General features: G+C 41.3%; 1 protein-coding gene across 1 annotated transcript in view; it reads left to right on the top strand.

Annotated features, from left to right (window-relative positions):
- The window catches only part of NALCN (sodium leak channel, non-selective), a 229162-nt gene that overhangs the window by 138761 nt on the left and 65237 nt on the right, over positions 1-25164 (top strand). Inside the window, exons 14-16 of the mRNA XM_063127455.1 lie at positions 1941-2132; positions 8148-8285; positions 12738-12812. Coding sequence (XP_062983525.1) covers positions 1941-2132; positions 8148-8285; positions 12738-12812 — 405 coding nt within the window. The remainder of the gene's footprint in view (positions 1-1940; positions 2133-8147; positions 8286-12737; positions 12813-25164) is intronic.

Here is a 25164-nt window from a genome sequence, read left to right as displayed (position 1 = left end):
TGGGGGGGGGGGCATTTAAGTAGAAGCTACTTTAAAAGCAGTTTTTCCCTAAATTCCATCTGTCCCATTTAAAATTTGTATGCAACTTGTTATGGTTGTCTTAGAATCTCAATTGTGCGTAGTTGTGGGTTGCTAATTACATTGGATAATCTCCTGCTGATCCCAAGGAAAGCAAGATTACTGAGGTTCTCAGACCTTTAAAAATGAGCAAAATGTATGTAACCAATGCAGTTCTAATGGGAATTTTAATCCTGAAGTGAGAAAAGAATGGAGCAGAAAAGAAGTGTGGTAAGGATCAACTACATGTAGTGGTAAATACGTTATTGGATGTTGTTGTCTCTTCTCAACAATTAGTTGCCATGGGGAGGAGGTCAATTAGGGTCAAGTCCACCATGCATGGCACATAAGAGGGAGGTTTAACCCTTTTTTTCCTGTGCTGGGCTGAATGAACCTCCCCCACCCCACCCTCCACTGAAGCTCAGGAAGAAAGCTCCCACTGCCACCACTGGAAACTTATCTCTTGAGCCAAATAGCTACTTTTGGGGTGGAGCATTTTCATAGAGGAAGGGATTCCTCTTTCTCCCCACATCGTGGTCTTGATCCTGGCACCCCCTGCAATAACTGTTGAGAAATGCAACTTCTAGTGGTGTGTTTAGCATCACTGCAGGCTAAGATCTGTGCTAATCACATAATTAAATAAATACAAAGACACTCTAGAACTTGCATTAAAACGTTCCGTGTCTTGAAAACAGTGCTTTCTGAAATGTTGCCAAACTGTTTAACCCTGAGGGACCATTTCAAGTTTTAGAGGGCAGGAAGAGGCAGATTTCAGTGGGGCCACACCAGTGTTCAAATATTTGCATTTAAATGCAATGTTCAGTTTCAGAAAAGCTAGTATTGTTGCAGTATTGTAATTTCATTATTCTTGGGGTACATTGCATTAATTTGCAACTTCAACTGACTGGGTTCAGATTATCATTTGTTTGGGTAACAAACCACCCACAACCCTAAAAGAGCCCATGGATTCTGGCTAGTTTGTTAACCAAACCAATAACCCACCCTTGCCAGGTTTGGACAACATGACAGCCTATGACGGGTTGGTGGGTTGCGGAACGGGTGCCCTTGAGCACCCAGAACATGCCAAAAACCATAGTGGCCTACTTATCCCACCATGGCAGGATCTACACTACTGCTTTATGATGGTTTATTAGAGTCTTGACAACTGTAGGGTCCCAGGACACACTCCATATACTGATTTTAAACCACTTTCAAAGTGTCAAATCCTGCTTGGTGTAGATCTGGTCCATGCGTGTCCATGATCATTCAAATCCGCTCACTTTTGTAGGCATTTTGTTTTCATTTCTGTTTTAAGCAATGGTTATAAATTTGTCTCCTCATTTTGTCCACATCAATGTTTGTATTTATTTTAAGATGGGCTGCTTTTTGAAGCAAATGTTATGTTGTTGTTTTAATTTTGAAAAACAGAAAACAAAAATAATATAACTGAATCAGCTACAATTAACCAAAGTCCTGTATTTTTGCTGGAGATGGGAAGGTTAGGAAAAATAGGTCTTAAATCAAAAATCACATAAAATTGCATCCAATTGACATGAAACTTAAAAGCTCATTTATGGTTTTGCAAGATCAAAGTCATGGTTGGTTGATCCTTGTTTGAACACAAGGTCCTGTTGTTGAAGAGTTCAGAGCCATTCTTTTTTGAGCCCCACTGAAGCTTTTTCTTACTAATATAGTGTAACTGTAATATACTATAAGAACAGAGGAGAAACATCAAGGAAATCAATGAAGCAGAATATTTGTTACTTTCCTCTTCAAGAGTTGGTACTTAACACCAGGAGGTTACTTAAAATAAAACTTTGTGTGTTATACTCATTTGACTTCCTATGGCAAAATCAATAATTGTATTTCCTTTCTCTTTGCAGGTGCTTCGGGTAGTCCGACTTATAAAGATTTCTCCTGCCCTGGAAGACTTTGTATATAAGATTTTTGGACCAGGAAAAAAGCTTGGAAGTTTAGTCGTATTTACTGCCAGCTTATTAATTGTAATGTCAGCAATCAGTTTGCAGATGTTCTGTTTTGTGGAAGAACTAGACAGATTTACAACATTTCCAAGGGTAAGTGTAAAAAACAACAACACCCCAAGTGATCAGTTAAACAGCTGTCATTTTTCTTACAAATGCCTTTTTATACTAGCTTTGTTAATGCCAGCTGTTAGGAAGGTGTAGAAAAAATATTCTGTTGTTCCTGTGTATCGCTTGGGTTTTTTCCAATTTCTGTTACTTTGTGATATGTACTCTGTAAAGACGTACAATGCCTTTTGATAACTTCTTTTATTTAGTTTGAAATTCTATGCCCTTGTCTGGACATAAAAAGCAAAAGGCACTGCCATCCACCCATGATTCTCATAGCAAACTGATTGTTGAACAAAAAAGTGCACCTTAGTTTTGTACGGATTCGTCAAGGCAGTGATCATTCAGTCTGGCTCTTTAGGACAAAATTATTTGCTGGAGGTTGTCTTCATCTTCACTTCAATTTCAGGTTTTTCTCTGAAATGGTGGTAGCCAGAAGCAACACTCCCAGGAGTTTAAAGCTGTGGCAAGGTGGGATTCTCATCTCCTGCATAATAACATTATTGAAAAATACACACCCTATTAAGAAGACTGAGGGCCTTGCTAGACCTACCTGTTAATCCAGTGGGGAGTACGGGTGAGCCCGCGCTGCAGCTAGTGCGGGCCATCACCCCAGTCTACATGTGACACGCGACGGGGTAAGGGAAAGCCCTGTCGCATCTGCCATTTTAAAATAAACTTAAAGGGGCCGCGTGCGCAGGACCGCACCAACGACAAGGTAGGGGTTTTTTTTTTAAAAAAAAAAAGGGTTCTCGCTCCCCCCTTCCCCCAATTTCCCCCCCACAATGTCTGATGCCCCTCCACCCGCCCGCCATGTCCGATCCCCCGCCTGCCCCCCGCTTGCTCGCTCACCCACCTGCCCGCTCGCCCGCCATGTCCGATGCCCCTTCCGCCCCCCCGGCCGCAATCTCCCCACCCTGGCTCTGCTCTTTCCCCCCTGGCCCCCATCTCTCCCCCCACACACGATTCCCCCCCAGCCCGATGGGCACAGCGCTCGGCTTCTCCCGGCTACTCGCAAGTAAGCCACGTAGCCAGGAAAAGCCGCAGAACCGGCTAGACTTTCTACAGGCCCGGGCTCAGATTATCTCGGGTGAAGGGAGGGTTTAGCCCGGGCTGACCCCGGGATCCCCTGTGTGTCATCTAGATGCACAGGGGTGAGCCCGGGTATCAGCCCGGGCTAAACCCTCATCTAGCAACGGCCTAAGGCTGCAATCCTAAATACACCATCCTAGGAATAAGCCTTATTGAAAGCAGTGGGGCTTACTTCTGAATAGACATAGTTAGGATTCCACTGTAAATAGTCAATAGTGGTGACACATTTAATTGGTAGGTACAGCCTGTATACCAACCTTCCCCAACCTGGTGTCCTCCAGATGTATTAGTCTAACACATCTGGAGAGCACCAGGTTGAGGAAAGCTGCTGTATAGAAATCACAGAATCATAGAATAGTCGAGTTGGAAAGGGCCTATAAGGCCATCGAGTCCAACCCCTGCTCAGTGCAGGAAATGAACATCAGTGTCAGTATATTACTTTTATTTAAGCCTCATGGTTTATGTGGCTAGTTTTCTTCCTTTACACCTGGTGATTTGCAGACAACTTTCATGGATACAATCCTGGATACAGTCTTTTATGCACCACAGTAGGTAGTTCTGCTAATACCTCCTGTGGTATTGGATGATATAAAGACCCTGATGTATACATTATTGAAGCTTTGATGTGCTATCAGATTCAACTAACCTACTGCATTTCCCAAAAATGTTTGCTCTTGACCTGCATATGCTTTACACTTACACTTAAAGAATAGTTAATTTATTCATAGCAGAATAAGAAATGGAAATTCACTGGGCAATTGGTGCTAATGTAATAAGTGAAGCACACTGCTTTGAATAAAAATACTGCAGTTTTCACAATAATCTGCTAGACTGAGTTTCCGTGGATTTGAGCCCCAAATAATTTATTGATATGAATAAGCCAAAGTTAGTTTACCATTATCACTGTTTTTTAATTGAAGGATCGATGGTCAAAGCAATTAAACTGTAATGGATAAGGAAATGACACTTTCATGTATAAAAGAGCAAAACACCTATTTCTGATTAGCCTCCAATATAGAAAATGTAGGGTGGCAAGTGAGAGACAAAATATATTATTTTACCAATCCGGCAAGCTTGACTGAAGTGAGGTGTGTGTGTTGTTTTTTCCAAACACTTCTTTTACTTATTTATTTATTTATTACATTTTTATACCGCCCAATAGCTGAAGCTCTCTGGATGGTTCACAAAAATTAAAACCATAATAAAACAACCAACAGGTTAAAAACACAAATACAAAATACAGTATAAAAAGCACAACCAGGATAAAACCACGCAGCAAAATTGAGATAAGATTAAAATACAGAGTTAGAACAGTAAAATTTAAATTTAAGTTAAAATTAAGTGTTAAAATACTGAGAGAATAAAAAGGTCTTCAGCTGGCGACAAAAAGAGTACAGTGTAGGCGCCAGGCGGACCTCTCTGGGGAGCTCGTTCCACAACCGGGGTGCCACAGCAGAGAACGCCCTCCTCCTAGTAGCCACCTACTAGGAATTAGAAAAATAATTTTTAATACAAATATGCAGATATAACAAGCTGGAAATAAATATGGATAAGTATGTTCTTTTCTTGAACTAGAGCTTCGGCTATTGGGCGGTATAAAAATGTTTTTTTAAAAAATTAAGAAAATGGTTAGTTCTAGACAAAAAAGCATTTTTTTTTACCACATACTTAAGAACTGATGGATTTCCATTCATAACTAGTAAACAACCATGGATGTACTTTGCAAAGTAGCATACGTGGGAGCTTCGGCTATTGGGCGGTATAGAAATGCAATAAATAAATAAAGTCATTGTGGGTTTACCTATTTGAACCACTATTAGACAAAGGAGGGAGGCAAGTAGCTTGGCTGGGCATGGAAGGCACCCAATGCTGCCCTGTATGGCCACTAAGTGAGAGCAAACATAAAATGGCAGTCACATTCTGACATGGTACCTTTCTGCTATTTGCCCCTGATGCTGAAAAGCAAGTACACTTAGCCAAATGAGAACAATTGATTACTTCTTCCCAATAATGTCGCTGAATCAGAAGCTAGAACACAAGCACTTTAAGAAGGGTTTTGAAAGAAAGGAGGAGAAAAGGCAGACAACCTCCATTTCTTAATGCTTCTAAATTGCATGCTTTCACATGGTTACTTGACAAACAGTAAATAAGTAGGAGCTTCTGGTTGCTATGGTTACCAAATACAGCATTCTCTGGTCCATTTTTGTCAGCTTGTGTTTTCAAGTCAATATGGGCCTCTAAAATGGACTTTTGCAAAGTGTTTTTACTTCTTTTGTCTTCGATCTGCAATTTTTGAAGTTATGTCGAAACTGAAGAAAAATAGAAGTTGTCTTGTATTCAGTGGTGCAGCTAGGTAATTTGAGGGGGCGGGGGTAGACAGCCATGTGTATTACTTCATTTGAGAAGCACACAGTTCCACAGGGCCTGGCTGCTACAGGACAGAATCCTGATACTTTACTTATCTTACTCTGTGAGAAAAGTGCAGTTATTGAAGGCAGTCCTATGCATCGTAAGAGATATGTGGCTGCTTGACATGAGCGAGGTTGGGGAATGGGAAATGCTTAAGGTAATAGCCCTCTTCATGCCTTTGGATAGCTCCTTTGGAGTTCTGGCTGGTTCTGGATGAAACCTAGGCCCTTTCTACACCTAAGGATTATCCCAGGAAAATGGAGGGATCGTCCCTGCCTGCTCCCGAGATCCCCTGTGTGTCATTTGGATGCACAGGGACGATCCCGGGGGAAAAGACAGGTGTAGACATGCCCCCAGAGTGAAAACGGAGCCACCAGCCTCCACTGGGGTCAATGCATGATGGGCAAACAGGGCTATGTCCATTAGCCCCACCCATCCCATCCCTTGGCGTCTGCACATACAACACCAACACCTGCTATGTGCATGAAGATCCCCTCTCTGCAGATATTTCCTATATGCTTGGATGCCAATGGGTGGGGCGGCTTTGTACACATAGGTGTCAAGAGCAGGGCTGTTTCCCCATACACGTTGGTCCAATGCATAGTGAAATGTGTTTAATAATAATAATAATAATAATAATAATAATAATAATAATAATAATAATTTATCCGCCTCTCCCTCTGGATCGAGGCAGGGAACAACATGGAATACAAAATATTGTAAAATACATAAAACAGATTAAAACATATAAAAACTAATACATTATTAAAATAACAGCCAGCCAGACATCTTAAGGTTTGACTGGGTAGTCTGGAGGACTAATCAAGACATCAGGACATGAGACAAGTAGTAATGCACGTTATGTAAGGGGAGAGCTCAATATGGAGCTAATGTTTTCAGTAGCTGGGCTTTTATTTCTTATACACCATACCATTCCAGTCTGAGCAGGTTATTCCAGAATAAATTCTAGTTTTAACATTGGATGTGATCTGTTTGATCAATGAACCCGAAAATACTTTAATTCTTAGGTGTATTTTAACATTTATTCATGTATGTAGTATTTGGAAATGAAGAATTTCTATTTCACTACCAACTTCAGAACCATGAACTAATGTTGCAGAAGAAGAAGGGAAAAAATCAAAGAAGTTTACAGGGTTCCCTTCCCCCCATCCCCCCAGCATAACATAAATTAATTCAAAAAACGTCCATTTGCATAAATCTCCAGGTCTCATTTTCACAGTTGTTGGTTCTGTCAGCAAGATAGCTGCGTTTCAGATTCATTTTAGCATAAATGGTGGAAAGTGTACCTTTCAACTAAAAATACCTTGCTCTGAAAGAAAGATTGCTACTTGCTGAACTTAAAATCACTGTACACTGCCTTATTATTTTCTTAAAACTAGTGTTTCTCAATACAAATAACTTTAATAACAGGAAAGGTTTAAATTCCCTTGGGATACTGTTAGAATGAAGTATGTTTTAAAATGCAAGGTTTGGTTTTCTTCAGAATGAAAAGGTTATCTAGCTTTTGTTTTAACATAACATTTGTTCTTTCTCAAAGCACAAGGTACTATAGAACATTAGTGCCATTTATTTGCCGTTAAGGAAGAGTTTAAAAGACAATGCTTTCTTTTTAAGTGAGACTTACTGTCCTTTCTAAGCAATTCAGATTAAAGAGATAGCAGTGCTGAAAAGGTCAAATGAACTCTAGCTGTTCACATATGTACAGTGTCACCTTTTATGGCTAAGCAAGCTTATGTCTGCATATCATTCTGGATTGGAAATTGCTGGCATAGATTGGAAGTGGATGCTGATACACCTGCAATGTCTACACTGAATTGCTTAGAATGGGAAACACATTCCAACATGGCATTCAAATGCACATTCATATTCTTGCACAACTAGTCACATGCTCATATAACTTGTGATTACAACTAGCTCAGGGCCATTCGTATTTAGGACTTACTTGAATGTAGCATTTATGGCCTGATGAGTATACAAAGTTAGGAGGGAACTATCTGAGGAAAACCACGTCAGAATGGCTGAGGTAGCTAGGTATTTTTAGATCATGGATTTAAAGGTCTTATTGTTAAAGGACTGTGATTAAAAGCATCCTTAGATGGCTATTAGTATTATTTCCATTGTGAAGCACACAATGGACTTTTCTTTTCTCCATGAAGCACCATTTTGGTGTAGGAAAAAGACCGTAGAGGGAAAACATGGGAGAATTACAGGATGAAGACATTGTTGCCTGGACCTCTGTAAAATTCTGTGAATGTGGCTGGGCAATGGCACCATGAAAGCCTCACGTGGAAGCACCCTAACAGAGACCTGGAGTCCCACAATATTCTTAGAGCAGGAACCTGAAGCCAGCCACATGTTGGTTAACTAAGCTGTCCCCGTATACAATTGCTAACACTAGAACTAGATTCAAATGTTTGTTCATTCATTTCAATAAAGTATCTCCAACTGAACTGTGTGTTTGATGGTATTCTCTTTTAGGCCTTTATGTCAATGTTCCAGATCCTTACACAGGAAGGATGGGTAGATGTCATGGATCAAACTCTTAATGCTGTAGGGCATATGTGGGCGCCTGTTGTCGCCATCTACTTCATACTTTATCACCTTTTTGCTACCCTGGTAAGTTGTATGCTTCGTATTTACTTTTATTTACCTTTTAAAACATTTCTCGTGTTGGCTCATATGAGGGCAAAATCAGACATTACAAGGAAAATGGGGTTTTTACTTCCTTATATTTCCCTCATATAAGGGAAAGTCTACCAAGGCAGACTTGCAGGTGAGAATCAGCAAGTTGGAGGACTGACCTTTCCTCTGTTTGTCAATTCTCTCTTAGGCAGCTTTAAATAAATTGTTTTTAATTCAACAGGACTGCAAAATTGAGTCCAGATTGGGGGGGGGGGTGCAGGGCAGCTGCCAAGTGGAGCATTTGCAGGGAAGATTTGTCAGGAACCAGAAGGATTAAGCATCCCTCCCTCCCACCGAGGGCGTGGCTAGATGGGGTGATATCCCGGGGATCGCCCCGGGATCATCCTTGTGCGTCCACATGATGCATAGGGGATCCTGGGAGCAGGGAGGGATGATCCCTCGCTTTCCCCAGGATATTGCCCTACCCTTTCAGACCACTTTTTCCATGGTCCTGAGATGTTCCCAAGACCGCGGGATGTGTGGCCGGGCATCCTGTTTTCATCCCACCTCCTCATGAGTAACTGTGAGGAGCCAGGAACCGGGCATGGGGTGGGGGGAGCAAGACTAATTTTTCATTTTAAAAAACCTTACCTTTGCACAGGAGCATTCCTGTGCTCTTTTTCAATAATTTTTTAAAAAATGGCGGGCAAGACGTCCTCCATCCTCCCGGGACGTTACGCACCGTGTGTAGACAAAGGGCGACAGTCCCAGAAGGAGGTAAGTCCAGGATCGCCCCTCTCTGGCCCTCTACACCCATATGTGTAGACATGCCCTGAGCCTCCTCTGCAAGTGCCTCTCTCCACCCTTGCATTCCCATTCTCTCAGAAAGCACAGGGTTGGGAGCAAGCATTTGCCCGTATAACATCTTGCTTTGCCCTCCCACAGCATAATGAATTTGAAATATAGGTACTCACATATAGCAGTAGGCTATGCACAGAATGCTGCACGCAACTATCTCCTCACTGAACTGATAGTCTAGCCGTGCTCATCACCTGTTTAGGAGATGACGAAGCGTGATGAAGCGTGGATTCAGTCCCCACTTCAACAAATAAGTGATCAGAGCTGTGCGTACAATTTAACAAAGGGGACAAAGTCATACATTCCTCCCTTCCCTCTGATATGGGTGGAGCTCTTCTCTAGGTTGCATCTTTTGCCCAAATGAAAGCTGAAAGGGCAAACTTTGTCTCAGGGTGTATGGGGGGCACACACACTGCTGAGTGAACTAAATGTGGGTGTACTTCCAAAAGGAACATCCCTATCTGTGCTTCATCAGCAAGTCAAACTGTTTTGATTCTTATCACACTTTCCTCATCCAAAACTTTTCTGGATATTAGTTTTATGATTTATTTATTACACTTATATACCGCTCCCATAGCCAGGGCTCTCTGGGCAGTTTACAGAAATTCTAAAATTGAGGTAAAAACAAGTATACAAAATTTAAAACTCTAAAACACAGTACATACACACATAAAGCATTAAAAGCCGATTAAAAACTAAACATGTGGGTAATTAGGATGTGGATTTGTTGCTATAGTTTCTTGTTGTTGTTGTTTGTCCAAACAGAAGAATTCTTGGATAGAATCTGATGTTCAACCCCACAATATGTGGTGGTCAATCTTTGCACTAGCACAACAAAGAGATTTTAAATAACACCTTGTTCCTTCTCTTAAGCTAATTTTTGCAGTTGTTGTTGACCAGCTGGAATCATAATGAATGAGAGCACACAGTGAATCTGAAATATACACTTCTAATCTAGGGAGAATCTACAGGTCCATTGCACTCTTCCTCTAGCTGTAATTAAATTGATGTTTGATGCATAATAAAGCCTTGGGGCACCAACTGATAATTAGAACTTACAATGCTTTCTGCTGTAGGATGTCCAAATGAGCACATGGGAAATGGCATTATGCTACAGCATACACACTAACAGAAGAAACAAACTAACAATGAATGCAACATGCATATAAATGTTCAAGTTTCTTTTCTTCATGGCCTTCCAACATTGCACAACTTTGCTCCTTGTTGGACAAATAAATCGACATTTTTCCATCAGGTTGAATTTCTTTTAACCTTTTGCACTTCTATAAAATTGTCAAATCAGTCTTTCAGGGTTCGCCAGGTGCCACACGAAATCTTTAATCCCCCTCCCCAATTGTTGAGGATGGGCAAAGTGAACTGATTCCACTCTAACCAAACCGAACTGTTTTACACAAGCCAGATAGCTTCTACAACTCATTCCACAGTAAAGATGTGAAGATTTTACCAGCTACTTGCTACATTGCAGGCCTTCCTTCCGGGATGTGGCGTGTGCTTCTCCTCTAAGGAGCAGAGATGCCCAATCCAATAAGAAGTAGGCAGAAAAAACTCCTTTTCACTGGACTACAGTGACATTGGGATGAAAGGGGTCTAGTGCAGCCTTGGCAACTGAACCAACTTCCTCCTCATGCCAGTGCATCCCAATGAAGAGGGATTCTTCCTTTCCCTTTCTAGATTGGAAAGAGCAGACCCTACAGCTCGGATGCAGAAACTTCCTAGAGTTCATATTCTTTTCCTTTCTGGAATAAAAATCTCCCTTTTAAAAGTGTACGAGTCCTGCTGCGCGCGCACGCACACACAAGCACACACTCTCACTGGAGTCCTATACCAACTGCAGTAATGTTTCCCATTCTCCCAATACATTTAGTAGAGATCATACCACTATTTCACCATAATGCCAAGGTAGAAGCTGCCCTAAGAAAATAAGGAGACAGAGTGACAAGTGGATAAAAGAGTATGGACGTGTTTCAGTAAATGATAACTTCGAGAACATGGAATGACAAGGCAGGGTAAAACTCAGAAGTGCTAATTGTATGCACTTGGAAACACAATCTATAGAGAGTTGGAGAGAAATGAATAGCTTTCACAGCAGAAGCTGGAATAGAATTTAGGCTTGAAAAACAAAAACTGTGTTAGGAGTGAAGTCTGTGATTAAAATCCAGAAGGGAACGGAGGAAGTTAAACAAATAATAAGCTTTAACTGTTCTTTTGTGATAATGCTCTAGATTTGTTTCTGACATTCAGGAAAATATATTCATTGTGTGCTTGTCATTCTCGGCTATAGAGATTGGAAATAACCACAGATTAAACTGCAGTATATTTCATACCTGCTGCACAAATCCTTGATAAAATCAGGCACTGTTTTTCCTTGTGAATCTAGTTAGAACCACAATCTAAAATAGAGCCAAACCAATTTTTTCATTTTAAATCTTATTTTTACAGTCCAAAACAGCCCCTTTGAAGGGGTAAAATAGTCCATCAGCTATGCCCCTCTTAGTGGGGGGGGGAACATTTTTCATTTGAAAAGGTTTGCACAGTTTGGCACACACCTTTTTAGCATTGCCCTTGGTATCCTGAATCGCTATGGGGCAGTATAGAAATTAGATAGATAGATAGATAGATAGATAGATAGATAGATAGATAGATTATCTGAGTTGAGAGTTCGAGGCATGGTGTTTTGGTAGCACCACTCCAGTTTCAAGAGTGCATTTTCTGCTTTCTTTAATACAATTTTAACTCCATCAGTTGGGTACAATCCACCTGGCGGGATCTCCATAGGACTGAAGAGAGCCCTGTTTTTCCTCTACCCCCGCTAAGCAAGTGCACGTACCACACCAAGGCAGTTTGGTGAATGAGAGATCTGTCATACCATCCATATCTCTATTCAGTCCTCTCCCTCTGTTTGGTCAAGTTATGCCTGCTCCAGAGCTCATAACTCTGGCAATATGGAATAAATGACCAAAACATCCATTGCACAACAGCTAATCATAATGCCTGTGCACTCATCTATGCACAAACACTGAGAAAGGGGAGAAACAGGGTTCAGTTGAGCTTCATGGAGATCGCTCCCCTCACAGGTATCATCCATGTGTACTCATTTAATTTTTTTCTATATAATAATAATAATAATAATAATAATAATAATAATAATAATAATAATAATTTATTTATTACCCGCCTCTCCATCTGGATCGAGGCAGGGAACAACACTAAATAAAATATAATACATAAAAATAGTTAAAAGAGCATATAAAACCAATACAATATTAAAATAACAATCACAACATCTTAAAATTCTTAGGTTTAAAATTTCTTAAGAATTAATATTGACTGCTAGTTAGTTACAGCTTAGGTATGAAACTACACACTGCACAATGATATATATATATATATATATATATATATATATATATATATTAGTAAGTGTTATTTTTTTACATGTGATATATCAGGATACAAGAGAAAATGAAAGCCCATCTCCTTGTTGTCCCTGATAAAGCCATTTTTACTTGAGTAGAGACATTATTGTATTCAGTATTAGGTGGTTGTTGTTTTTCAATTCTTTTGTAGATTCTGCTGAGTTTGTTTGTTGCTGTTATTTTGGACAACCTGGAACTTGATGAAGATCTAAAGAAACTTAAGCAAGTAAGCTTTTTCATGTTGGATATTAATTGCAACAAAGCAATAATGTGTCCTCGTTTCTCTACAAAAATGCAGATGCCAAACACCTTTTCAGAAAAGTGAGCTAAATAAGATGTGTTTAATAGAACATGAATTACCCACATCAAGTATTGAAGACCAGCAAAAATGATTTCTTTCCGATTTTCCTATGACTATATGAACCATTTGCTAAGTACTGGACTTACATGTTATGCTTTTACCATAGCCCAAATCAAATAGTAGAAAAATAGCAATGAACATGTTTCTTGTGTAGCACTTATATACAAACATCCCAGTCAAGTGATTCCTTGCAAGAACTTGACATTCCACTGAACATTGCAATGGGATGCATGTAAAGAATCCGCCTCCTCTATTGAAGTGAAGTCCCCATGTACAGCAGGTCCTTGTGCATGCCATACTTCTTGCCACAGTTATTATTGCAGAAAAAGGGGACATTACAACAATTGGAATATATTGATAATTTGGGGGAGATAATTTGAAAAACAACTGAATATGTCCCTTAGCAGCTGCAGGTTTCCGCTTGAGGAAGGGCTGTCAATGAGTGAAGGGGCAGAAAAGCCCCCTCACCCATTGACAGTGCACACAGGCATGGGTGTGGAGGATGCAAAGGGTGTCTGGATCATGTCCCATCTTTATTAATTACTTGGAATGCAATGAAATGCTTATACAGACCATTGTCACTCTTAAATAATATCTAGAATCTATTTCTGAAATGGAAATGACTATGGACAAAAGTACTCTTGTGTGGTTTTCTCCCTCTCATGTAGAGAGTGCACATGTTAAGCTGCACACTATGGGCATTTTTAACCAATGTGCTTCTGTTTACCACACCATCGATAAAAGCAGTCACAGAGCCACTTATTTGGCACCCTGATGAAGTTATGGGGGAACATGCTGGCAAAATTAGTTATGTTATGCTGCTTTACGCGTGAGCCTCCTGGCATGTATAGTAGTATTGTACAAATGGCTCAAAAAGTACACCTGCAGTGTGCTGCCTTAAACCATGGCTTCAACTGTCCCTTTGTTATTCTAGAAGACAGGGTGTGTGGAATCTCTTTCAGCCCAAGGGCCAAATTCAATTTCAAAGAAGCTCTCAGGGGCTACGTTGTACTGGTGGGCTGGGCCAAAGGCAAAGGGGTCCAGGGTAAAAAATTGTTTTTAAATGCCAGGATATTGTAGCTTAAAGCTCTTACTGCAAGTAACTAAGGGCATGTCTACACCATAGAGTGTAGAAGGAGGGAAGGGGGAGGATCGCAGACTTACCAGCTTCAGCAATCCTCCCCCAGCGTCTTGATGGCTGCGCGATGTCCCAGCAGAACATCGGAGCCACCATTTTTTTCCCAACAAGAGGAGAAGGAGCGCAACTGTGCTCCTCCACGAAAAAGGTAAAAAAAAAAACCCACAAAAAAACGAACCCACTCCCCACCCACCCCCCATGGGCATGCAGGTTGGATTTGGCACACAAATCCAACCTCCCCATGCAGTTCTGTGCCCATTTTAAGTGCCTCACAAGAAGAGACGACCCGGGAGCAGTGGCTACACGGCCTGCGCACTATGAGATGGTCCCGGGACACAGAAAAATCAGGTTTTGCGCAGTTCCCTATATCCCAGGTCGTCCCGGGTTGCCCTCGAGATCATTTGGACACACAGGGATTAGCCCAGGATATAGGGCTGCTGTAGACATGCCCTAAGCCTTAGGAGTGGCATTTCAACATTTTAGAGGGGGGACAGCAAAAGCCAGGAAACTACAAGATTATCAGAGGTAGGGAAGAGGGGTGTGGCCATCTGTGGAACTCAGAGGGTAAGATTGGGACCCCATGCAGGTTGGATTTGGCCCACAAGCCTCATATTCAACGCCCCTATTGGAAGAAACTTATTTCATTTCAGTGTATTTATTTATTTATTTATTTACTTAAAACAAAACAAGCAAATGGCAAACGTATCCAGTCCATACATTTTTAAAAGTGAAATGTTTCGGCATAAAACACCAGTTCCAGTCACAAATCAGAGCATGCTACGACACGACTTCTAATCTGAGCCCAAATCAATCAGGAACATGACAAACCTCAGTGGGGGGAAACAAAGATCCAACAGCTGATTGATCTGCATTAATAAACATCCTCATCCTTCTTTCTCTTCATCATCATCCTTTCAGCTAATCAATAAACATTTCCCCCCCCCCCTTAATCTTTCTCCTTCGGGGACTCCGCTCAATTGCTTGCACAAAGATTTTTGTTAAAGTTGCTCTGCTAGCATGTTTCTTCCCCCTATGAAGGAACCAGGGTGTAGCAGTGTTTCATTATCAGCAAAGTGCCCCTTGTATCTTTTTAGGTCTTCCCGTTTCACCACTGTAAAAGGAATCACATTCTAAACACTCAATTTTGTAAATACCCTTAACTGAACAATCCCCCTCACTTCCCTACAGATAGGGCATTCCCGTGTCCAATATTTGTTATCATATACCTGAGATGTCACAAGATGGTGTTTCAGTGTTACTGGAGCACTGCAAACAACATTAACCTTGATGGTGCTGCACTCAAGGATCTTTTGTACTGCTCCTGTGACATTGTTTTGTCAGCTGTGCCTTGCGTCTTTGCAAATGTTATTATTCTGCTGTCTATTCTTTGTCCCAGTGCACAAACTGTAAGCCACACTTAGGTCCAGGCACAAGTATGTTGATAAATTAGCCTTTTGACCAGATTATTTTAGAAAATATTTTAATGATTTATCTCTACAAATAATTTTACACCAGAAAAGAACACACTTGGCGCACAACAGCATTTTGCTATCCCCTTTTTGTACAGGGACTAGAAAAAAATATTACCTCCAAAATGGAAGGTTCCTAAATGCCATAATACTAATTCCTCAAGGTGTGTGTGCACACACGTACATTTTTTCTCTAACCTGATGTCTTTGCAACACTCTACTCAGTGTTCTTAAAATTCTCTTCTTCATATTTTCCCCACAATGTAATTAACATCTAATTGGAAATCTCCATTAAAAAGTATGCTTAGGATGAAAGAAATTAAGAAATCCCTTCTTTGAAATAGACAATTGTCCAGCTGATTAAGTGACTCTATGAGAAAAGGTTTCCCTTGAGGTAAATATGATGGAATTTGTGGGTTTGCATTGATTGCAGTGGTGAATTATTCTACTGAAATATTGGTTTTCTTATCATGGAAGATAAAGCAGAAGTTTGGGTGGGTGTGTTAAATTCAGTGACATTTTGACTTCTCCATAAGAAGAAGGAAAATGGTGTGGTACAATTGCTGTTTTTTCATCAGGCCCATTTTCTTAATGGAAGTGGCTTTCATATCATTGTAGGGGAAAACATTGTTCTCCATCTGTAATTAAAAAGCTAAATGCAACCTCAGGAGATAGCTGGCTAATTTGCTGTGTGCTGATTCTTCGGAAGTGCCTTGTGCATACCAATGCAACCTGTGCAGAATTAAGTTTGCCTATGTTTGTTTTCATTTTCCATCTCCTGTAGCCATAAAGATCAAGGCTAGAGGAGGCTTTATTTGATAATTGACTGCCTGGGAGGAGTACCTTCTAATCAGTTTATTCTTAATATTCATTATTACTGGGGAAATGACCAGTACCACAATGCTATGGCTGCTCTCTTAAGGTTATGCCAAACATCACAGAATTAGTGAAGTTCAACTACCCACTAATTTAAACATAAAAATCGTAGCCCTTTTTGAAAACACTTACTGTATGAGAAACACTGAAAAATTTGAAGAACTAATCAAGCAGCTGCTCTGTGTTTAGCAGAAGGCAGGGAGTGTTATCTGTAATATGTTAACAGAGGTTAGATTAAATGTCGGTAACTACTTGCTGCACGCACACCTTTCAAATATAGTTCACTGGGACCTACATATTGTGATAGCAAGTGAAAAGTGCTATATGCTACTATTACTGTCCCAAGTATATTATACTGCAGCCATAGATAGTTCATACATTACTATTTTCTTGTAAAGTATTAGTCGATCTAGTCAACATAACAGTCCTAGTAATAAGCATATTCACAATAACTTCCCATCCACCCCTGCATGGAATGGTGCCTTTTTGTTGTTGAATTGTACCCAATAGTGTATAGTGAGGTCATGGCCTGGGTCAAAGCAGAGTGAGTTTAGAATAAATGCATTTGTATTTTGCAGTTCCTGGGCTTTGAAGGATTTTAGCACTTTCTTTAGCACAAGTTTTTGCTTTCCATTCAGGAGCAGGGCCGGGCCGGGCCGGGCCAGGACGGGGGGGATTGCAAAATGATCAGAAACAATGCACAGCCTGGTTGGAGTTGTTTGGCTTGGTCTTGCCCTGATTGCCAGAAAAGTGAGGATCAAGGCCATTCTACCCCTCCGCTATGTTCTTTATGGTTATCCTTTTTCTGTCTTGCTTCATTTTTATGCTGAGAGCCACCCTTGGATCCACTGTGGGACTCTATCCCCTGAAGCAGTGGTCCCCATCCCTGTATTCTGCCCCAATACAAGATGCTGTGTTTTCAAAAGATGGCAACCTCAGTCAGGAAAGAGAATTGGATGAAACCAGACTTTCATCATTATTGGTTTTAGGATCTGAATAGCTTCCTTGACACTGCTTGTTAGTAGGGCTGTGCAGATCCAGGCTATTTTATAATGGATCTGCTATTTTAATCCAGAGCCCTAGGACACCATATAGCCCACAACTCCCAGCATGCAGTGCCTGGGAGGGCTGTAATGACCGGGGTCCAGGAACAGAGGGCATACATGTACTCACCACCACCATCGCTGCCGCCTCTGTGCAATCGCTGGCTTCCTGGCATGATCAGTTGCTGCTTCCGCAATCGGAAATACTCCATTGAACCTAGAGGGGTCTATGCAAGTTCCACAGGTGCCCTGCATCCACCTGCTTCCCCCAAAGCCAGGAAGCAGGCGATTGTGCAGAGAAGTGGGCGATGGCGGCAGTGAGTACACATATGCCCTCTGTTCCTGAGTCCAGGTAAGTACAGCCCTTCCAGGCACTACATGCTTGGAGTTATAGGCTGTATGGGGGCCTAGGGCTCTGCATTAAAATGGCAGATCCATCACAAAATGGCCATCGTGATTTGATTATTCAAATCCAAGGCCCGGATTTGAACAGCCCTACTTGTTAGCCATACTGATGACCTCTTGGACATGGCACTACCTTTCTTGCTGAGATTTAAGTGATTCAAGTGGAAGTAGTGGGGAAGGTGACGTGTATATAAGTATGCTTGTGTGTGTGCAGTCACTGGTCCCCAAGGCAGCATCATATACAATCCTCAGCAGGGTAAAGGTGAAAAGGTTGCGTGCCCCTGCCATAAGCAGAAAAAAATAGCAATATATCTGATCTCATTCTCTGTAGCCAGCACTTTTCCCTTCCTTCCTTCCTTCCTTCCTTTAATTTATATACTACCATAAAATGTGAAAATGTGGCATATAAATATCTGAAATAAAAACATAAATAAATTATGAACATGCTGCATTATCACAAATAGAATAATATTTCATGGCAATTTTCTGACTTGAAATCAATGGAAAAACACCTATTGACTTCATATGGACAGAATTCCACAGTTTGGAGTTTACTGTGAATTTATATCCTTTTAAGAGTTTTATGTTACCAGTATCTGATTGTTTTTTAACTCAGTTTTTAGAACCCCATTTCCTTTTTGAGGAAAACACGTACGATGTTTCATTAAAATTAAAAGGGTTCAGATGAAGCTTTACTAAGTGGAAGGAGGGAGTACACCTGTTGCTAATATTACCGTTGGCCTTATTTCAGCTGAACATCTCGGGGGCTGGAAGAGCAATAGGAATGGAACAGAAAGAAATGTTCAGAATGATGAGTGTCAACATTTATGGAGATTCTGTATTCTTGAAAGGTCATGGAATTGGTTAAAAAGGTATTACGTCCTGTACTCAATATATGTCAGAGAGTAGCTGCTAGATTTGAAAGGTGTAAGGCCTTGCTCTAGAGGACTATGAAATGCAAAAAGGAAGAACTGAGGGGCAGACAAATCTTGAGGGGAAAACCCTGTATATTAATGGTGAAGATAGATAGACACTCAAGTGGTAGTGGTGGTCATGGTTTTGAGATATATTTCTGTAGGGGTGGAATTCTAACTCAGAAAGGAGGTAGGCGCTCATTCTTTGCAGTCCAGCATTTGTCAGTAAGAACCTAGCCCAGAAGACAAGCTAAACATGTGACAAAAAATCTGAGCTGTTAAGAACATTAGAACATAAGAAGTGTCATGCTGGATCAGACCAAGGGTCCGTCTAGTCCAGCACTCTGTTTACACAGTGGCCAACCAGCCATTGGCCAGGGATGAACAAGCAGGACATGGTGCCTCAACACCCTCCCACCCATGTTCCCCAGCAACTGGTGTACACAGGCTTACTGCCTCAAATACTTAAGATAGCACACAACCATCAGGGCTAGTAGCCATTGATGGCCTTCACCTCCAGGAATTTATCCAACTACCTTTTAACGCCATCCAAATTGCTGTTCTACCTCCTGCTGTAGTTTATTTAATGGAGGTGGGGATTATGTATATGTGTGGTGTGTTACAGGATTTTGAATTCCCGATGAAGTCTTCACTTTCTTTATCTTTCTCCTGACTAAATGCTGCTGAGAATTCTTACCCTAGGATCGCTCCTATCTCTTTTCTTTTCTCTCTGTTTGCCTCAAGAGAAATAAAAGGTTAAAAGTGTAGAAAAAACAAAGTGAATGCTGCAGAAGTATAATACTGAAGTTAGATTTGTTTCTGGGCTGAACTATGAAAGTCTAAAACCATCAACTGCGGTTGGGGTGAGCACTGACAATTATTGGAATTGCAGCAGGCATGGAGGGAGACATAGCTTTTCCTCCCCAGCTGCAATCCTAAGGATTCATCCTCTGAATCAGCTATTTGCATTGGAAGGAAATCCTCCATTGACGCCGGAAGAAAAAGAAACCGATGCCTAAGTATAATATTTACTGAAGTTAGAGTTGCCTCACAGCCAAACTATATAAATTCTAAGACATGCATACAATTTCACTGTTGGTTATATTAAGTTATTAGCATTGCTCTCATGGGAAGATTTATCTTGCCCCATTTCATTTAGTTCAAAAAAATGTGCTATGCAAACATCTGCACTTTTACCAAACTTTTCAGTTCCTTAATTGAAAGTGTACTTAGCAACAGTAGCATTGTAATGTTATTGTAAGGGACTCCAAAGCTTGAACCACCCTCATAATATGGGACCTAACCTAATAATGGTCACTGTAAACTGTGGCAGGATCTACACTACTGCTTTATAATGGTATTGAAGTGCACTGACAACTGTTGGGGCCCATGACACATCTACACCAAGCAGGATCTAACACTATGAAAGCAGTATGAAAGTGGTATATGGCAAGTGCCATGGGCCCCAACAGTTGTCAGTGCACTTCAATTCTGCTAAAGCAGTAGTGTAGATCCTGCCTCCATATACCTCTTTCATACCACTTTCATAGTGCTATATCCTGCTTAGAGTAGATCTGGGCTGTGTGTGCTCAGGCCCCAAAGTCTTTAGGCCCAGAAGAGAATAGTAATATTCAGTATGATTCCTTGGAGTTGGAGACAGTGTGAAGCCTTTAGAGCAGGCCTAATCTAAATACTGGAACCCAGACCTTTTTGCATTTGCCTGTTCAACAGAGCAGCCTGCTCTATCCATGGAATTCAGGAGCTCCAAACTAGAGAACAAATCATGATTCTGGGTACATGGACATAAAATACAGAATGAGGACTAGCATATAACACAACTTTAATCTGCAGAGACAGCCTTCAGTTTGTAGACTTGTCCTCCAACGATACCCCATGTAAGATTCGGGCATGTCCACAAATTACTGATCACAATAATTACAATTACCATCACAATGGGAGGTTGATCGCTACAGGTATTAATTGGCTTACCCAATGCCACAATGTGCTATCAGCAAGAACTATTTTATTAATGGCCACTGTTAAATAACATGCGTCTCACTCTCTGTACTTTCTGCATTTCATTTCCCTCTGACCAAACTGTCTACAATCCTGTCCCCTGCCAACCATGTCAGGATATCATGGATCCTATCGATGCATCTGATGAAGTGGGTTATAGTCCATGAAATTTATGTCATAAGGAATGTGCTAGTCTTTAAGGTTCCTGTGTCACACATAAAACCCTTAACAGAACAGGCGAGGGATCCCCAGATCTCCTGACTCATAGCCCAGCTCTTCTGCCATTTTGCAATTTCTGCAGCTTCCATTCTGTTCATACTCTTTCAAAGGAATATTCTCTTGGGAAAGATCAGCTCTCTCATGTAACTTCTCACATCTGCCAATCTACCTCTTCCCACTGCATATTTATAACTCAAGTACAGATGTTCATTACTGAAAACATTTTTGGAACTGATGTGCTATGTTACCTATGACCATACGTTTCCTCGGAGGGCTTGAATATTTGCATGAAATGTATTGTCTGAAATGAATAGAAATCTCTCTGTCTGTCACCAATTCTTCTACCTGCAAATTGTCTCTGCGTCCATATGCATCAGGTAACAGTTCACCCAATTTGCCTAATAAAATTGTTTTTCCTACCACCCTTTAATCATAAGAGTGCATGCAAAGATAAGATACTACGAAACAGCCTTTTCCTGCTACTGCTATCTTTGAAGCTTTAAACATTCTTTCTTTGCTTTCCTAATACTATTATCATTGTACCATATTGAAAATTGGCTTGTGAGTCTATGCTGTGCGCCAGCACTATGTAGGATTGGCCGCAAGGCTCCTTCTACCAATGAGGTGCCACAATACCTTGAAGGACATTGCAGCAGCAGCCATCAGCATTGCTGTGCCAACAAGAGCATGCTCAGTGGGGATGAGCCATTGCACAGTGGCTGTACTCATGTACATATAATTTGCATCTCTTGTTTAAAAGATCTTGGCCCCTTCTGGCATCAGGGGTTGCTATGGGCAGGCAGCTGCCTAGGGCCCAGTGACTGAAAAGGGCCCAGACCTGACCCTGTTGCAGCTGTTGCCAGGTATAGACTGCTATTACTACTGCTGCAGTGATGGTGGCGATGGCAGCTGGTCCTCCCCTCACCCAGCTGGCCCCACCGGCAACGAAAGCATCACAGCCCTTCGCTTCTCGTGGGTACACAAGACAGCATCTTATTGGTTCAGATTGCTGCTACTCTGAACCTGAGGTTTAAAAGTTGCATTTTAAATTAGTGCAGCATTTTAAAATGGCAGCACTTCCTTTTGTCACTGGGACCTGCCAGATTAGGAGGAGCTGCCACCTGGTTTAAAGAAAAAAGGAGTGGGGGCGGGGGGACTGAGTCTGTGCACGAGGCTCGTTACAGCACTTTGCCAAGAGCATGCTGGAGGCTGGCACCAGTCCTCTCTTGGGTAGCAGAACTGGGAAAGACCCTGTTGGTTGGAGTAGACATACTGAGTTAGATCTGTCTGAAACTGTGGCCTTTGCTAGACCTAAATGAAAATCCGGGCGAGAGGAGGGGAGATCCCGCAATGCATCCATAGACTAGACGTCGGGCACAACAAGCTCTGGAGGAGAGCCATCGCACCCGCCATTTTTTTTCAAGGGACGGATGCGCATGAACACTCATGCACGCAGGTACATTTTTTTAAAAAAAAGGTTTCCCCGATCTCCCCACCCTGCGCCCCATGCACAGCTCCCGGCTCCTTGCAAGTAATTGCTAACACAGGCCACACGCTCGCGGTCTCGGGCCCAGCCCGAGACTGCGGGATATACTGGGCCAAAAGTGGGGCCCATTATCCCGGGGCAAGGGAGGGTTGATCTCTGCCTGAACCCGGGATCCCCTGTGCATCATCTGGACGCACAGGGGCGATCCCAGGTCTCAGCACGGGATAACACCTCGTCTAGCTAAGGCCTGTGTTAGAGAACTTCATGGTGTAGTAAGTTTGGCGGTTTGGACCGAACAGAGTTATTGAGGCAGGAAGCACAGCTTAAAGTTGGTCAAGTCTGGGTAATCCTTCCTTTTGTTAAGGAGAAGGCTAGCTGATTATTCTCAGATAGCTGGGTTCTTCTGGCATGGGTAGGCAACATACTTGTTCCCCCAGTAAGAATCATCTGCCAGGTTCTCTGAAAAGGAACAAAGGAAAACTGCGGTTTCATTTAGTTTTCAGATAAAGAGAAATGAAGAAAGAGGCAGAGAAGGTTGCCTTAAATTTTGGGTTCTGTAAGCTAATGTGGGAACAACGGACTTGCGTTCTTGAAGGGTTGTGTTGTGCCTCCATCTATGCTTAGCCTGTATCTCAGTATCATCATTGCTTCTAATACCAAACCTGGATGGTGAATGCCAACATATTGTTGGTGTAGCCAAAAATGGGCCACTGAAAGACAAGAAGGAAGTATCTGCATGCTTAGAGTACTCCAAGGTTTACAGAAGTACACAAAGCCTTAAAAAATAAAACGTCAGTGGGAAAACAAAAAACTCAGCCCAATATGGACTGAGCCATCATAGCGGTTAACTATTTATTTATTATTTAAAACATTTTTGGCGCCTTTCAAGACAAGCCTTCCTAAGGCAGCTCAGAACAATAAAAATAATCTGATTCCTGGTGTCACAAAGGTCGGTGTTTCCTCACACCTGCCTGTCATTACTGGCTCTTGGCAGGGATTCATAGTGTTGTTACATGAATATGTTTTACAACATCTTTTGAAGAGGAGGGGGAAGGAACCTGATACAGGGCTGCCATTTTCAATGGCAGCCTTGTGCATATTGTAACATAAAGTTCTGCCCACAGTGTGCCTACATGGAAACTTGTGCAAGCAACTTTTATAATGCTGATCTTCTCTTCCACCATAGACTCAACCACGGCACTTTGCCCTTTCATTAGAACACTGCCCAGGTATTAAAATAAAATAGGAGAAGAAATCAGTATAGTATATTATGTGGTGGTGGGGAGTTATTTCTTAAATGTAGGTGTATATTAAATTGACAGATTACTGTTTGTGATGGCACTGCAAAAAGCCATAATATCTTTAGGTAAAAATGTTCTTTTACAGCATACAGCTTACTTATTTTAAAAAATGTTAGTGAAAGAACATGCTATTTTTATAAATGCTGCTAGACATTCCTGCTGCTGTTGGATTTTTAATGTGATTGTCTACGAAGTAAATGAAGACACACCATGAGATCACAGCTTCCTATTTTTCTTGATCTTTAATGTTTCACTGTGACACCCTATGCAACAAGTTTTTCATGGGCTTTCTGGGCTTTTCTAATGTATCAAAATGTTTTTGCATTAGAAATAAATATTGTCTTTCTTTTTCTTTTTAACAAAAAATAGAATTGATTAAACTTAAAAATAAACAATGCAGTCTCATAAATAAATTCTTCTTAGGGCTTACCCGCTCAGTGATTTCTGGATGGGATACTGTAGTGTCCAACCAAGAGTGCCACAAGCATCCTGGGGGAAAGCAGGCCCTGTCCCGTCCCCCCGCCCCCAGTTATTTCAGCTCTTCAAGCACAGTTGCCCATTTTGCACTGAAACACTTTGGATGCTACTAAGAACACGTTTTCCCCCCTCCCAAAACACACCTTTGTTTCAAGGAATGAGCCCATCTTTATCCATACAGCAACCATGTGAAGTATATGTACATTGTACATTGTACAATGTACCATGTACATTGATGGTGCTATATAAATAAATAAATAATAATAATAATAATAAGTATATAATTACATTGCCATTTAACAAATGTGGAAGCAAAGGTAAGCAGACTTGCTCAAAGTCTCCAGTAAGTTTATCACAGGAGGATTATAATGCTCCCCAATGTTAACAAAACAAAATACATTAATCAGTCAAGGGCATTTGCCTTGTACAAGAGGGGTCAAGAAGAGAGGGCTCTTGGACAAGCCCCCTGACCAAGCTCCAGAATACCCTGTGTACTACAACTTTCCTTACAGTAAAGACCAGGGCTGGAAGGGGCGTTCCTGTAGTGGTGAGAAGAACCGGGTACCAATAAAGGTAATTTTAGTTATGAAAATGCCTAGCATGCTGTTTGATGTTAACACTTCCTGTCACATGCTTCAGATAACGAGGGATTAGGAAGCTGAGGTTACTAATTAATTTGATCTCCTATTCTCTCTCTCTTGATCTTGATTTCTCCCCTTTGTATACAGTTGACACAGTTTAAATGAAAACTACATGTTGTATCATACTCTTAATTATATACTGGCTTATAAATGCCTTACCAATACATGGGGCATTTCTGTTCCAACCCTTCTCCCTTCCTTCTCTCCATTGTCTCAGCAAGAATAATTAGGA

The sequence above is a fragment of the Elgaria multicarinata genome, chromosome 5 (genome assembly GCF_023053635.1).
Source record: "Elgaria multicarinata webbii isolate HBS135686 ecotype San Diego chromosome 5, rElgMul1.1.pri, whole genome shotgun sequence".
In the NCBI taxonomy this organism is placed as follows: Eukaryota; Metazoa; Chordata; class Lepidosauria; order Squamata; family Anguidae; genus Elgaria; species Elgaria multicarinata.
This window is presented reverse-complemented; position numbering and strand designations above follow the sequence as displayed.